The sequence below is a fragment of the Halichoerus grypus genome, chromosome 1, assembly GCF_964656455.1.
Source record: "Halichoerus grypus chromosome 1, mHalGry1.hap1.1, whole genome shotgun sequence".
In the NCBI taxonomy this organism is placed as follows: Eukaryota; Metazoa; Chordata; class Mammalia; order Carnivora; family Phocidae; genus Halichoerus; species Halichoerus grypus.
This window is the reverse complement of record NC_135712.1, coordinates 190,557,562-190,574,121: the sequence shown is the minus strand read 5'-3', so window position 1 is coordinate 190,574,121 and position 16,560 is coordinate 190,557,562. Positions and strand designations below refer to the sequence as shown.

The 16,560-nt window shown below is 39.2% G+C and overlaps 1 protein-coding gene across 12 annotated transcripts in view; it reads right to left on the bottom strand.

The window, feature by feature from the left end:
* Positions 1–16,560, bottom strand: part of CFAP20DC (CFAP20 domain containing) — a 255,701-nt gene that overhangs the window by 70,515 nt on the left and 168,626 nt on the right. For 7 of the 12 annotated variants that reach the window (XM_036071785.2, XM_036071787.2, XM_036071788.2 and 4 more), the window contains one exon: positions 5,693–6,067. The exons of 4 other annotated variants lie outside the window; for them this stretch is intronic. In XM_036071785.2, the coding sequence (XP_035927678.2) occupies positions 5,693–6,067 (375 nt within the window). Of the gene's footprint in view, positions 1–5,692; positions 6,068–7,618; positions 8,204–16,560 lie in introns of those variants that run through there. One more of the 12 variants, XM_078076538.1, reaches the window with a different exon arrangement.

The following is a 16,560-nucleotide window of genomic DNA, read 5'->3' as shown; positions in this document are numbered from 1 at the left end:
TTACAATTCAATTCCTGATTGCAGTACCTTGATGGCTGAGTGGATGGCTCAGGTCTGCTCAGTCTCCCAGAGCCCAGCGTATTACATGACCATCCTCCCTATTGCTCAGGTCCCAGGCCTGAGAGTCATCCTTGATTCTGCCTGTTTCCTCTTCCCTATATCCTGTCAGTTCTAGCTCCTAGTTATTCTGGGAATCTGCCACTTTTCTTCACCTCCATTCTGATCTATCAGAGTGATGCCTCAGCTTCTTCCTTTGTTTCTATTCCTGCCCCGTTGCACCCATCCTTGACACAGCAGGAGGGAAGTTTTTGAATGTAAATGTTATTGCCTTGCTTCAAACCCTACAGAGACTTGCCATTGCAAGTGGAATAAAGGCCACCTTCCTCACTGTGGCCATCCTGATCTTACGTGATCTGGGCCCTGTGTACCGCTCAGACCTCATCCTCCACTACTTTCCCCTTGCCCGTATGCCCCAGCTATGTGGGCCTCCTCTAATCCCCAAAGATGCCCATTTCAGAAGCTTTGTACCTCCTGTTCCTGACACCTGAAACAGTATTCCCAGGTTCTTTGCATGGCGGGTTCCATCTTAAATTTTAGATCTCAGCTCAAATGTCACCTACTCAGTCAGAGAACATCTAAAGTACTCACCATTCTGGCCAACACTGTTCTCTGTTACATCTCCTTGTGTTTGTCTTCCCACACCCTTATCATAGCTTATCATCACTTTATAGTGTTTGCTTGTACATCTTTATTGTCTGTATTTCCTAACAGATATAAGCCCCATCAAGGTACAGGCCTCATCTGTTTTGGTTGGTGTATCTCTAGCACCCGGGGGGACATCTGGCCTGACAGGTACTCAGCACAAGAGAAGATGCTGTCAGTCCAGAAGTAGAACCAGAACAGCCGTAACTCATCACCTAGAAGTCCTTTTTAATTTTATTTTATTATTTTATTTTAATTAATTAATTAAATTTTTTTAGAGAGGGAAAGTGGGGGGAGAAGCAGAGAGAGAATCTTAAGCAGGCTCCACGCCTAGCATGGAGCCCAACATGGGGCTCCATCTCACAACCCTGAGATCACGACCTGAGCCAAAATGGAGTCAGACGCTTAACTGACTGAGCCATGCAGGCGCCCCTAGAAGTCCTTTATTTTAGAAATCCAGCTTAGGTGGTAGAAACCCCCATACATGTCACTGTTCTACATATGTGGACCATAATGTTAGCCAGCAGAGGTAATTTCATACCTGTATTCATATAATATTAGATGGACTTCCAATCCTAGGATAATTGTTAAAATTTTCCTCTTGCATCTAGTACATTTCCCATGTGTCATACCAGTAGAATCCTTCCAGGCCTAACTGAGCTCATCATGTCTGCATTAGAATTCACTACTAGGCCACAGTAGTTGAAGTATTAAATCTTAAATATCTTGAAAGAAAGAAAAAATTTTCATTCAGATGAAATCCATTTGCGGGGGCAATTAGGCAAGAAAAAGAAATAAAGACATCCAGATTGGAAAGGAAGTAGAACTATCTGTATTTGTAATGACATGATTTTGTATATAGAAAATCCTAAGGTATTCACAAAAACACTATTAGAACTAATTAATATTCAGCAAGGTTGCAAGATATAAAATCAATATAAAAATAAATTGCATTTCTATGAACACTAGAAATGAACAAATAAAAAATAAAATTAAGAACAATTCTATTCACAATAGCATCAAAAAATATACTTAGAAATAACTTTAACAAAAGAAGTGCAAGACTTGTATGCTGAAAATCATAAAACATTGCCAAAAGAAATGAAAGACACAAATAAATGGAAAGATATCCATGGATTGGAAGGCTTAATATTATTAAGATGTTAAGATATATCCCCCAAATTGTTTTATAGATGTAATGCAATCTCAGCTGCCCTTTTTGCAGAAACTGACAAGTTGATCCTCAAATTCCTTTGGAAATGCAAAAACAATCCAGAAAAGGAAGAACAAAGTTGAAGGAGTCACACTACCTGATTTCAAAGCCTACTATGAAACTATAGTAATCAAGACAGTGTGATACTGCGTAAGGATAGACATATAGATAGAACAGAACTGGGAAGTCAGAAATAAACTTTTACATGTATGGTCAACTGATTTCTAAAGAAGGTGACAAGACAGTTCATTGGGAAAAAATACTCTTTCAACCAATAGTGCTGGTGCAAGTGAATATCCACATGCAAAAAAAATGCAGTTGAACCCCTGCTTCCCACTAGAGACAGAAATTAGCTAGAAATGGATTATAGGACAAAATTTAAGAGTTAAACTATAAAATTCTTAGAAGAAAACAGGAATAAATCTCTGTGACCTTGGATTAGGCAATAGCTCTTAGCTATGACACCAAAAGCATAAGCAACAGAAGAAAAACATAGATAGATTGGACTTCAGAAAATGAAAAACTTCCATGCTTCAAAAGATAGCCCCAAGAAATGAAAAGACAATTTACAGAATGGGAGAACATATTTGCATATCATGTATCTGACAAGGAACTTGTATCCAAACTCTTACAACCGGACAATAAAAAGACAAATAATCCAATGAAAAAATAGGCCAAAGATTTGAATAGACACTTCTCTGAAGGAGATATGCAGATGGGTTAATAAGGGTATGAAAAGATGCTCAACATCTTTAGTCATTAGGGAAATGCAAACCGAAACTACAATGAGATACCACCTCACACACACTAGGATGGTTTAAACGAAAAAGACAGACAATAACAAGTGTTGACTAAGATGTGGAGAAACCCCCTCAACTTGTCTTGCCCGTGGGAATGTAATATGGTGCGGCTGTTTTGGAAAACAGTTTGGCAGTTCCTCAAAAGTTAAATATCAAGTTCCATATGACCCAGCAATTCCACTCCTAGGTATGTACCCAAGAGACATGAAAACATATGTCCACACAAAAACGTGCATATGAATGTTCATAGCACCATCTTTCATAATAGCCCAAAAGTGGAAACAACGAACTATCAACTGATAGATGAATAAACAAATATGGCATATCCATATAATGGATTACTATTCAGGCATAAAAAGAAATGAAATGCTACAACATGGATGGAACTTGAAAACATTATGCTAAATGAAAGAAATGAGACACAAAAGGCCACATACTGTCTGATTTCATTTATATGAACTGTTTAGGATAGGCAAATCCATAGCGACAGAAAGTTGATTAGTGGCTTCTGGGAGTTTGGGGGAAGCAATGAATGAGGAATGACTATTAATGGGGGTGATAAAAATGATCTAAGATGAGTAGTGATGGTTGCACACCTCCATGAGTGTACTAAAAAAGGCTGAATTCTGTATTGTGTGAATTAAATATTAGTAAATTATTAAAAGTCACCGCCATGGGTTTCTGGGATCTGGGGGAAAAAATCCCTCTGTGGAGTTAGCAAGCACATAGCACTCTTTTGAGGAAACTTGTTTCAGATTCTTAGCTGCAGTTATTAAATGGAGAGAATGTCAAGTATTAGCACCCTTCCACTATGACCATGAATTTCTTTTGTAAATGGTGTTTCTGGAAGAACACTCCATTCCCACTGTAAATTCACCCTGGTATGGGGCAGAGTGCCGATGCCTTCCATAATTTTACATCCTATTAAATTGAGGTTATCACATTCACAAGTGTGAGCCACAGACTGTAGTGATCATGTGGGATGTTAGAGATCACATTTTCCTAGCCTGAATTTTGACACTGAAGTCAAACCTCTCTGCACAAATGGTAAGCAGTGCCTTCATGCCTTTATCCCCTCGACACAGATAAAGCTCCTTCCCTCTTCCATCCTTCTGAGGAGATCGCTCTGTCAGTCTCCTTAGCTGTAAAAATGGCAGATGCCGCACAGGGGGCGCCTGGCAAAGGCTCAGGAGTCGGGTGAGCGCTTTGTAATCGGCAGCGAGCAGCTGTGACAAGGGTCTCCTGGAGCAACCCGAATAGTCTCTGTGAACTGGCTCATCCCCAGAGCCTCTCAAATGAAGAGGATGGGTAAGGGAAAGTCTCTTGCTCTCTCTCCCACCTTTCATTTTCCCCTACTTTTCAGGCAGTGTACTTGGCCAAGTGGCCAGGTACTCAAAGTCCATTTGTGCCTCAAGTGTCCGAGCTGATTTTTGTGCTCTGGTTTTATTTCTACAGAAAGATGGAAAGATTAAAAATAAGCAATCTTTTGGATATATTAGGATGAGAGATTTTACCTAATAGAAGGGTGGTGGCAAAAAAATTAGGGGAGAACGGAGTGGAAGGCTTCTTAGAGACTTGCTTTGGCTCCGTTTTTGGCAGCCCAGTTCTGGCTGCAGTCAAGGGAAGCAGCATTATAGAATAAATCTGGAAGGTTAGTTTATTAGCTGCATTCTACTTATGAGCACACCAAAGGAAAAAAAAATACAGTTAGGTAGAACTTTTGTTTTAGAAATATTTAAGAAAAAAAGAAAAACATGCAAAAATATTACTGACCACTTTCATCCTAAATCACCATAAAACAAATCCATTTTCATTATGTTAGGTGATTCACTAAGTTCCTGTGGGCACGCATACACACATGCATACAAACATGAGAAATAAGAAGAACACACATTCCAGTTTCATCTGGGTCTTTCTTGAGGAGGGGCCGCCATTTACATGAGAGTCGGCACATGTTTATACAGCCCAGCGCGGTGGACCCAGGCAGCAGTTCTGGACTCAGACACTCTAGCTTCAAGTTCTAACTCTTCAGCTAACCAGCTGTTGTCCTTGAACTCCCTGCATAACCACGCTGAACCTCAGTCTCCTCATCTAAAAAAATGAGGATGAAGGTCTCTACCTCTCAGGGTCACTGTGAGGATTAAATGAAATGCTTCATGGAAAAAAGGCTTGGCAGAGTGACTGGCACATGGCAAGGGTTTAAGATATATTAGCTATTCTGTTAATGATGATGTATATGTCTGTGACTTGTGTGAGGGAACAATCCTCCCAACCTAATTGAACCAAAGCTTTACAGTGTAACACATACAGAATACTTAGGACATGACAAATACAGAAAACCTTTAATGTGTTAAAGACATGGAATATAAGTTCATTTGTTCTCTGGTTTCTAAGTGCAGCTATGGAGGGACTGAAGGAAGTGAAATACTAACACAGGAAGGAGAAAAAGCAATCCGATGGACATGAATATAGCCACCAAACTAGCCTAGGGATTTATTCAATGACACTACTTTACTGTTAACCTTCACTCATACCATTTATTATTTGGGAAACTGCTGCAAAGAGACCAGAAAGTGAACAGAATAATGATGTTTTTATGGCTCCTAATGTATATTGTTATTGAAAATCTGTCAATTTCACTGGCAAGCTTTTGGCTCAAAAATAAGATCTTCATTTATAATTTGCAGGCAGTGATAACTAAAATTATGAGAAGTGACTGGGAAATAAAAAAAAACTATTATGATAATTATCTTTCTCATTAAAAACATGAGGCATTCTATTATCACTGGGATGTACAATATACTCTTTTACAGCTGCTGCTACTGATCTGAAACACATCTGAATAGGAAGGCAAATACATTACCGATCACCCAAATGATGAAAAATAGGTCCTGCTGAAAACGCGTGTGAAGTGGGACAGAACAGAACAGAGCAGGACGTGCTTCCCGCCTATGCAAACCAGAGCGAAGCCACTTACAGATACTTCAGGAATCGGTCTCAACTTTTCCCCCGAGATCTCCTTTAGGGAGGTTTTGTTTATTGAAGCTGGTACTTGATGGGCTGGTTGGTCCTTTGCTTTGATAACGGGATCTGGAGTTTTCTGAGAGGCTTCACTTCTTCCCGGGGGAGAAAGGCATGGCGTAGGCACCACACTCATTTGAAAGTCTTTTCTATCTATCTGCTTTGCCAAGGAATTCTGGGTTTCGGATGCTCCTGCTTCTGCGTAGGCACTTTTTAGAGGTCCTTTATCTGTCCGCCTTGCAGCCTTCCCCAACGTGTTCTCTAATGTTAGCTGAGTTAACCCTGAAGGACTAGTTGTTGGGCTCGGGGAACCCTGGATACTGTCGTTACCCTACATAGGGGAACAAAGTGAAACCACATTGAGCCAAAATCTGTGGTGAATAAGCTACTGAAAACTGTTCTTAAAAAGTTCATTTATTCTCTGAATAAAAGCAAAAGTATATATATATATATATACACAGTATTTTATTCTGCAATAAAAATATGAGTAACTAAAAACAGCAGTGCAATAGGTATAAATTGCTTGCTAAGATGCCTTGCTATGTGGTATCTGATCTTGGTAAGGCATATTTTTTTTACCACTGAGTTACGAGAGAGCCATTCAGGAAGTAGTCACTAAAAATATAGTCATTTCAAAAGAGCATGTGAAAGAAGAGGATCCACCAGAAGTTACGTAAGAATTGTACACTTTGACTTCCTAATGAGCTAACTCCATGAGAAGAGAAATAGCTAGAACTTACAGTATTTAGCTTATTTAAGCAGGGAAATGCTACTCTAAAAATAAGTTGGCCTATCAAAGTATATTTGTCTTAAATTATTGTAGGGAAGTTTTATTGTTCAAGAGCAATAGATAATAGACCTGTTTTGTGAAATATTTTTCTTACATGAAAATTTCAATTATAGAAACTATTTTTTTTCCATAAGACATGAGCATCATGAAATTGGAAAGCTACATGAATTTTACAAGTACATAGTTCTGAGATTATCCCTAGGAAAGTAAAAATTTTAATTTTTAAATCTGAGAAAGGAGGAACTACAAACATAAAATCAATGGCTGTGAAAGTAAATAATGGAAATGAGAAATACAGTGCTTTTTCAGTTAGTGGATTTTTCTGCTATAAAATAAGAAATTTAAAGAACTAATGTGATCATTGCTTATACTTGCCATAGTAGATTTTTCCAATTTGTTTTATTTACTTAAATATGTAATAAATAAGTGGATATTAAAATGATAAATTTAGGACAGAAAAAATCAATGAAAGCAGAGTATATATATCTATATATAAATTTAAAGATTTTATTTATTTATTTATTTGAGAGCAAGAGAGAGAAAGAGAGAGCACATATGCAAGCCTGGGGAGGGACAGTGGGGGAGGGAGAGGGACAAGAAGACTCCCCACTGAGCATGGAGCCCAATGCAGGGCTCGATCTCATGACCCTAAGATCATGACCTGAGCCAAAATCAAGAGTCAGATGCTTAACCAACTGAGTCACCCAGGCACTCCAAAAAGCAGATTATAATTTTAAGACATTATTTGCTGTCTGAGAATGTATATCTTACATTCAGTTTCAGTAAGCTATTCCCTACCCTTCCATTTATAGCCACACAGAACCAAATATCTAGTCATTCCCCAAATTTTGTTTTTTATTTTTAAACTTTTTTTTAGAACAATTGAGAGGGAGCGGAGAGGGAGAGGGAAAGAGAGAAGCAGGCTCCATGCTCAGCATGGAGTCTGACAGGGGGCTTGATTTCAAGACCTCAAGGTCATGACCTGAGCTGAAATCAAGAGTCGGACACCTAACGAACTGAGTCACCCAGGCGTCCCCCCAAAATTTGGTATTTTTAAACAAAATATTTGAGTGACTGATTGAACTGTTGAGTTTCTTCCTGAGTGTTTGGTCATCATCACGGTCAATATACAGATCACTATCTGAGGTGAGATTTCCCCTTCAGTAGAAGTGAAGCCTGTGTAAAGGTGAGAAAGCCTGCTCTAGGTTGTGCACAGGCCAGAAGAGGATTTTTTTTTAAAGATTTTATTTATTTATTTGAAAGAGAGCGCACGTGACAGAGAGTACAAGCTTGGGGGGGGGGGGTAGGGCAGAGGCAGCAGCAGACTCCCTGCTGCAGGGAGTCCAATGTGACTCGAGGCTTGATCCCAAGACCCTAAGATCCTGACCTGAGCCAAAGGCAGACACTTAACCTACTGAGCCACCCAGGCATCCCCAGAAGAGGAGGGATCTATCTGTCTGTGGGTCTGTCATAGTTCTGCCTCTCTTCCTTTCTTCCTCATCATATCTAGGGCTATTGCCGTAGGCACTGTAGATGCTGGGGATATAATGGTAGCCCAGAACTTAATCTCTGCCATTCGGGGTCTTTGAGGAGGTCCTTGCATGACGAGATTCAGGGGAATCAGCGACGGCACATGATAGAAGGCATGGATGTGAGTTTGTGTGGTGTCTGCAGCGTCTGTGGAGATAGTAGAGAGGGAGGCCAGTTAGGAGACTGTTGAACGATCAGGATTAGAGGTGCTGGCGTGGCTGTGTTGAGGCAATGGTAGTGGTGATGGAGAGGCTGGGCTGATATGAGGGCTCTGTAGAAGGCAGGGCATGCTATACTTAGTGACTCTGGAAATCTCTAAAATGGAGCCTGCAATCCCTAATCCTGTCACAAAACAATTTTCCCTTCTTGTGGAAAGTAGCTGGGATTAGCAGGTAACTGTATTCTCAAGAAAGGTCTTAGAACACTCGGGTCTTAGAACGTCTCCTAAGAAACAGCTTGCCTATCTGTAATAAAGGATGAGAACTGCGGAGTGTCTAAGGATCTTCTCCTTGTTATTCATCCTGGGCCTAAACTTGCTTTGTCTATGCTGGCTTGATCTTCTCATACATATATTTCTTCATAAATGATGGAGAAATCTATTTTCCAGAGCCCCAGATAAAGAAAAGATGGTGACTGGATGTCGATCCATGTATTACTTTATGTCTCAAGTGAAAAAGTAAGAAGGTTGGGATATTTCCGCCCTTGAAACAGTACTGCATTGGCCTCAACTGCAGGCACTGGGCAACTCTCTGCTGTACACCACTTACTGAATGAGCTCATCCTTCACCGCCATTCTGAGAACCCTTAGGCTATTCACATGGTTGAAGAACCCTGTCTTCAGGCAGAAAACTGGAAAGAATAACAGAGACTTGAAAAATGCCTACTGTCCTAAATTACTAAGGAATGGAGTGGGGGCTCTTGCAATTTTTGTTTCACAGAGACGAAACGAGAACAAAAGTGTAGACTTGTCAAGAGAAAGTAAACAGGAAATATAGCAAACATCCCCCAAACCCCACTTCTGAGAAGGTACTGGGGGAAATAGGATAGATTTCTTGTTAATTCAGTCTGGTTGCTAGATGGTGTTATCTCTTCTCCAGCTTTCAAAAAAACTCTAATTTTCTATACTGGTTATATACAATGGGCAGTGGGTTTTCGGTGACCAAAAGACCCTCTATTCATTCATTTCCATCATATTTTCATAATAAAAAATAAACATGTGCTATGTATTTAAAGCAGATATGCCCTAAAAATAGGTTGGTTAAGCAGAAAAGGTATAATTATGCATATTTGGGCCAGAAGCTTTGGATCCCTCTGGGATTCCATTTTGTATATGACATAGGCAGAAATTGGGAGCTTTTGCAATAAAAATGAGTTCAGTAAATATTTACTAAGCTCCTGCTAGGTGTAAGGCATTTTCTAGGCACTACAGAAGGTACACAGATAAGAAGAAAATGGGCATTGCCCTCGAGAGGCACAAAGTCTTAAAGGCAAAAAAGGCATAAAGCAGAGAGATAGACACCTACAAAAGTAACAATTTCATAAGGGAGAAGGTAGCAAATATTTCAAAAGTTTCAGATGCACTATTAGAGGGATGCCTATAAAGCCAGATGTTGGCTACATCACTTTATAAACACCTTAAAAATCACATTATTTTATAAGAAGTCTATTTTTTGCACCTCTGGGTGGGTCAGAGTACAGCCTTTTCTTCCTTCCAGTAGTTTACTCAGGTGTAAAATTATTTCTTTTTGCTTGGCATGAACAGTGATTATACACACAGAAATATTAATGAGATGTATATGGACATTCATCTCACATTTTTCCTAAGATATACCCTGGTTTGGAGATGGGCCGAGGAGGACAGATTTAGCTGTGTTCCCTGGTGAGCATTCTCTTGGTTGTACTGCATTTCTACGATAATATGTTTGCTATGCTACTTTAAATATATGGAAAAGATAAATAACTGGAGAATCTGGACAGAGTATAAAAGGCTTGCTTACTTTGGCTGCCCCAGAACCAATTCTGGTTTATCCCAGATTCTGAAAGGGGAATTAGGATAAACGAGAAAGGCAAGAGATATAAGAGACCAATATTTTGACTTAAGTTGGATCGGCTTCTCTTTTTGAGAGGAAATAGAGACTAAAACCTAGTATTGTATTTTATAGGAGTGGTGGTACACTGGCAAAACTCTATTCCTTTCTTTAGCAACACTTTTGACTTACTAAAATAAATGACATATGTATAGATGATGTTGATTGATTTCACATATGTAACACCTTTGGGCTCGACATGCTCTTAGCTTAATTTTTTCTTATATAACATATGCATTTGTTATATGCATTAAAACTTAACTTACTATGACCTGATTGAAAAACAACCACGTTTTCCCCTTTGGTTTATCATTTAGCTACTGAAAACCTGTACAGAAATTGAATATAATTTGTCAGAGTGGGTAAAGAAATTGTCATGCCATTTTCATGTTCCGATCGTCTGTTCATCTGTTTCTCAGAAGAACAAATACAAAATGCTTTTGATTTAACTTAATATATTTTTTTAAAAGTCCCAAATCTCTTGAACCGTTTGTCTTCTGGGCTCAGAGGCATTTGTTTGTTAAATATTCAATCACGCCCCAGTGCCGGGAACATCAATAGAGTTTGCCTGATTAACTGTAGCATAGCATATGTACGCTGAGGATGAGAATGATTTCCCCAAGGAACCAGCACTTCCTCTGTTGAACTACGTTTCTTAAAAGGACATGCAGATGGGCATTTGGACAATAATTTCTGGATGCACAAAACGGATTGCTCTTGCTGAGCTGTAATTCTAAAAAGATAATTTTAATGACTCTTGAGGGCCACCTACTTGGAGCAGATGGGACCCAGACTCTTTGTATTGCAACTTTAATGTTGAGCGAGTCAGGCTAGAGCTCTGTTTTAGCCTTTGTAAAAGTGGATGATCATATTTATTTATATTTCAATTGATTTTTTAATTCAGTCCACTGTGAAAAGAAGTCTTGTAGAACATTCTTAAAAGTTCTCTAAAAAAAAACAAAAACAAAAACATGTCTGCAATATTCCAAACACACTTTTGATGGCAGTTTTGAATCTGTAATTGAGATTGAGTCAGCAGGAGTCTTTACTTTTGTCCAATGTTTTAGTGCCTAAATGCATGCAGTGACAGCATCCTTTAGCTGGACATGGGCACTGGCAGACAATACAGATGATAGAGGTATATACTTCCACTGTCAACTAAAAGCACAATTATTTGCATAGATGTAGCTAAAGATATTGGTCATAACAGAATGAAAAAAATCATTTCTTCTTTGAGGACAAGATTGGCCACTCAAATGTATCTTAAATGGCTTCCCTAACAACCATCCCCAAGAAGTATTTCTATTTCCACCTCTTGAATTTTATAGGAGACTATTAAAGTAATACAGTTCTCTCTGGGTGGCAAAGAGATAGTGGTATCTAATAATGCATTTTACTAGTTTATAAAGAAGTAAAATAAAAGGAAGATGTAACTGCTTCTAACAAGTAACTAACCTGCAGCAGGCTTAATATTCAAAGGAGTTGGACAAATTATTTTTGTAAATACCTTTTTTTAAAAAAATTTATTTTATTTTATTATGTTATGTTAGTCACCATATAATACATCATTAATTTCTGATGTAGTGATCCATGACTCACTGTTTTCATATAATACCCAGTGTTCCATGCAGTATGTGCCCTCCTTAATACCCATCACGGGGCTAACCTATCCCCCCACCCCCCTCCCCTCTAAAACCCTCAGTTTGTTTCTCGGAGTCCAGAGTCTCTCATGGTTCGTCTCCCCCTCCGATTCCCCCCTCCTTCATTTTTCCCTTCCTTCTCCTAATGTCCTCCATGCTATTCCTTATGTTACACAAATAAGGGAAACCATATGATAATTGACCTTCTCTGCTTGACTTATTTCACTTAGCATAATCTCCTCCAGTCCCATCCATGTTGATGTAAAAGTTGGGTATTCATCCTTTCTGATGGCTGAGTAATATTCCATTGTATATATGGACCACATCTTCTTTATCCATTCATCTGTTGAAGGGCATCTCGGCTCTTTCCACAGTTTGGCTATTGCTGCTATGAACATTAGGGTGCATATGCGCTTCTTTTCACTACATCCATGTCTTTGGGGTAAATACCCAGTAGTGCAATTCCTGGGTCATAGAGTAGCTCTATTTTTAATTTTTTGAGGCACCTCCATACTGTTTTCCGAAGTGGCTGTACCAACTTGCATTCCCACCAACAGTGGAAGAGGGTTCCCCTTTCTCCACAACCTCTCCAACATTTGTTTCTTGCCTTGTCATTTTTGCCATTCTAACTGATGTAAGGTGGTATCTCAATGTGGTTTTGATTTGAATTTCCCTGATGGCTAATGATGATGAACACTTTTTCATGTGTCTGTTAGCCATTTGCATGTCTTCTTTTGAGAAGTGTCTGTTCATGTCTTCTGCCCATTTATTGACTTGATTATTTGTTTTTTGGGTGTTGAGTTTGATAAGTTCTTTACAGAGCTTGGAAATCAGCACTTTGTCTGTAGTGTCATTTGCAAATATCTTCTCCCATTCTATGGGTTGCCTCTTTGTTTTGTTGACTGTTTCCTTTGCTGTGCAGAAGCTTTTTATCTTGATGAAGTCCCAGAAGTTCATTTTTGCTTTTGTTTCACTAGCTTTTGGAGATGTATCTTGAAAGAATTTGCTGTGGCCGATGTCGAAGGGGTTACTGCCTATGTTCTCCTCTAGGATTTTGATGGATTCCTGTCTCATATTGAGGTCTTTCATTCATTTCGAGTTTATCTTTGTGTATGGTGTTAGAGAATGGTCGAGTTTCATTCTTCTGTATATAGCTGTCCAATTTTCCCAGCACCATTTATTGAAGAGACTGTCTTTTCTCCATTGCATATTTTTTCCTGCTTTGTCAAAGATTATTTGGCCATAGAGTTGAGGGTCCATATCTGGGCTCTCTATTCTGTTCCATTGGTCTATATGTCTGTTTTTGTGCCAGTACCATGCTGTCTTGGTGATCACTGCTTTGTAATATAACATGATGTCCCCAGCTTTGTTTTTCTTTTTTAACATTTCCTTGGCTATTCGGGGTCATTTCTGATTCAATACAAATTTTAGGGTTGTCTGTTCCAGCACTTTGAAAAATGTCATTGGAACTTTGATTGGGATGGCATTGAAGGTATAGATTGCTCTGGGTAGCATAGACATTTTAACAATGTTTATTCTTCCGATCCATGAGCATGGAATGTTTTACCATCTTTTTGTGTCTTCTTCAATTTCTTTCATGAGTGTTCTGTAGTTCCTAGAGTATAGATCCTTTACCTCTTTGGTTAGGTTTATTCCGAGGTATCTTATGGTTTTTGGTGCTATTGTAAATGGAATCGTTTCTCTAATTTCTCTCTCTACAGTTGCATTGTTAGTGTATAGGAAAGCAACTGATTTCTGTGCATTGATTTTGTATCCTCCACATTACTGAATTGCTGGATGAGTTCTAGTAATTTGGGGGTGGAGTCTTTTGGGTTTTCCACATAAAGTATCATGTCATCTGTGAAGAGAGAGAGTTTGACTTCTTTGCCAATTTGAATCCCTTTTATTTCTTTTTGTTGTCTGACTGCTGTTGCCAGGACTTCTAGTACTATGTTGAACAATAGTGGTGAGAGTGGGCATCCTTGACTTGTTCCTGATCTTAAGCGAAAGGCTCTCATCTTTTCCCCATTGAGGAGATGTTCGCTGTGGGTTTTTCATAGATGGATTTTATGAACTTGAGGAATGTTCCCTCTATCCCTATACTCTGAAGAGTTTTAATCAGGAAAGGATGCTGTATTTTGTCAAATCCTTTTTCTGCATCAATTAAGAGGACCATATGGTTCTTCTCTCTCCTCTTATTAATGTGTTCTATCATATTGATTGATTTGCGAATGTTGAACCGCACTTGTATCCCAGGGATAAATCCCACTTGGTTGTGGTGGATGATCCTTTTAGCTAGGATTTTGTTGAGAATTTTGGAATCCATATTCATCAGGGTTATCAGTCTGAAATTCTCCCTTTTTATGGGGTCTTTGCCTGGTTTGGGGATTAAAGTAATGCTGGCCTCATAGAATGAGTCTGGAAGCTTTCCTTCTGTTTCTATTTTTTGATATAGCTTCAGGAGAATAGGTATTATTTCTTCTTTGAATGTTTGGTAGAATTCCCCAGGGAATCCATCAGGCCCTGGACTCTTGTTTTTTGGGAGGTTTTTGATCACTGCTTCAGTCTTGTTACTAGTTAGGTTGTCAATTTCTTCCTGTTTCAGTCTTGGCAGTTTATAGGTTTCCAGGAAGGCCTCCATTTCTTCCAGGTTGCTTAATTTATTGGCATATAGTTGTTGATAATAATTTCTAATAATTGTTTCTATTTCTTTGGTGTTAGTTGTGATCTCTCCCCTTTCATTCATAATTTTATTAATTTGGGTCCTTTCTCTTTTCTTTTGGATAAGTCTGGCCAGTGGTTTATTGATCTTATTAATTCTTTCAGAGAACCAGCTTCTAGTTTTGTTGATCTGATCTACTGTGTTTCTGGTTTCTAATTCATTGATCTCTGCTTTAATCTTAATTATTTCTCTTCTAATGCGTGGCTTAGGCATCGTTTGTTGCTTTTCCTCTAGTTCTTAAGGTTTAAAGTTAGTTGATGAATTCGGGATTTTTCTATTTTTTTGAGTGAGGCTTGGATGGCTATGTATCCCCCTTAGGACCGCCTTTGCAGTATCCCATAGGTTTTGGACTGATGTGTTTTTGTTCTCACTGGTTTCCATGAATTGTTTAAGTTCTTCTTTGATTTCTTGGTTGACCCAAACATTACTGAGCAGAGTGGTCTTTAGCTTCCAAGTGTTTGAATTTCTTCTGAATATTTTCCTGTGATTGAATTTTAAAAGCATTATGGTCTGTGAATATGCAGGGAATAATCTCAATCTTTTGCTATCAGTTGAGACCTGATTTGTGACCCAGTATGTGGTCTATTCTGGAGAAAGTTCCATGTGCGCTCGAGAAGAATGAGTATTCAGTTGTTTTAGGGTGGAATTCTCTGTATATATCTATGAGGTCCATCTGGTCCCGTGTGTCATTCAAAGCTCTTGTTTCTTTGTTGATTTTCTGCTTAGATGATCTGTCTATTGCTGAGAGTGGAGTATTGAGGTCTCCTACAATTAATGTATTGTTATCAATATGACTCTTTATTTTGGTTAACAGTTGTCTTATGTAGATGGCTGCTCCCATGATGGGGGCATAGATATTTACAATTGTTAGATCTTCTTTTTGGATAGACCCTTTAAGAATGATATAGTGTCCTTCTGTGTCTCTTATTACAGACTTTAGTTTAAAATCTAATTTGTCTGATATAAGAATTGCTACCCCAGCTTTCTTTTGAGGTCTGCTGGCATGGAAGATGGATCTCCATCCCTTCACTTTCAGTCTGGATATATCTTTAGGTTCACAATGAGTCTCTTGTAGACAGCATATGGATGGGTCCTGTCTTTTTATCCAATCTGCAACCCTGTGCCATTTTATGGGAGCGTTTAGGCCATTCAGGTTGAGAGTGATTATTGAAAGATATGAATTTATTGTCATCATGTTGTCTGTGAAATCCTTGTTTCTATAGATTGTCCCTGTAAATTTCTGTTGTATATCACTCTTGGGGTCTTTCTCCTTTTTTTTTTTTTTTATTTTTTTTAAAGATTTTATTTATTTATTTGACAGAGACACAGCGAGAGAGGGAACACAGGCAGGGGGAGCGGGAGAGGGAGAAGCAGGTCTCCCGCTGAGCAGGGAGCCCGATGCGGGGCTCGATCCCAGGACCTGGAATCATGACCTGAGCCGAAGGCAGACACTTAACGACTGAGCCACCCAGGCGCCCGGGGTCTTTCTCCTTTTATAGAACCCCCCTTAATATTTCTTGCAGGGCCGGCTTAGTGGGCACATATTCTTTCAGTTTCTGCCGGTCGTGGAAGACCCGCATCACTCCATCCATTCTAAATGACAGCCTTGCCGGATAAAGTATTCTTGGCTGCATGTTCTTCTCATTTAGTACCCTGAATATGTCTTTCTAGCCCTTTCTGGGTGCCAGGTCTCTGTGGATAGGTCTGACGTTATTCTGATGTTCCTCCCTCTGTACGCAAGGAATCTCTTCCCTCTAACTGCCCTTAAGATGGTTTCCTTGGTTCTAAGATTTTCAAGTTTTACTATTACATGCCGGGGTGTTGGCCTGTTTTCCTTGATCTTGGGAGGGGTCCTCTCTGCCTCTAGGACTCGAATGTTTGTTTCATTCCCCAGATTAGGGAAGTTCTCAGCTACAATTTGCTCAAATATATCTTCTAGTCCTCTCTCTCTCTCCGCCCCATCAGGGATCCCAATAATTCTGAACGTTTCATGGTGTCACTTATTTCTCTGATTCTATTTTCACGGTTTTGATTTGTTTTTCCCTGGCCTCCTCT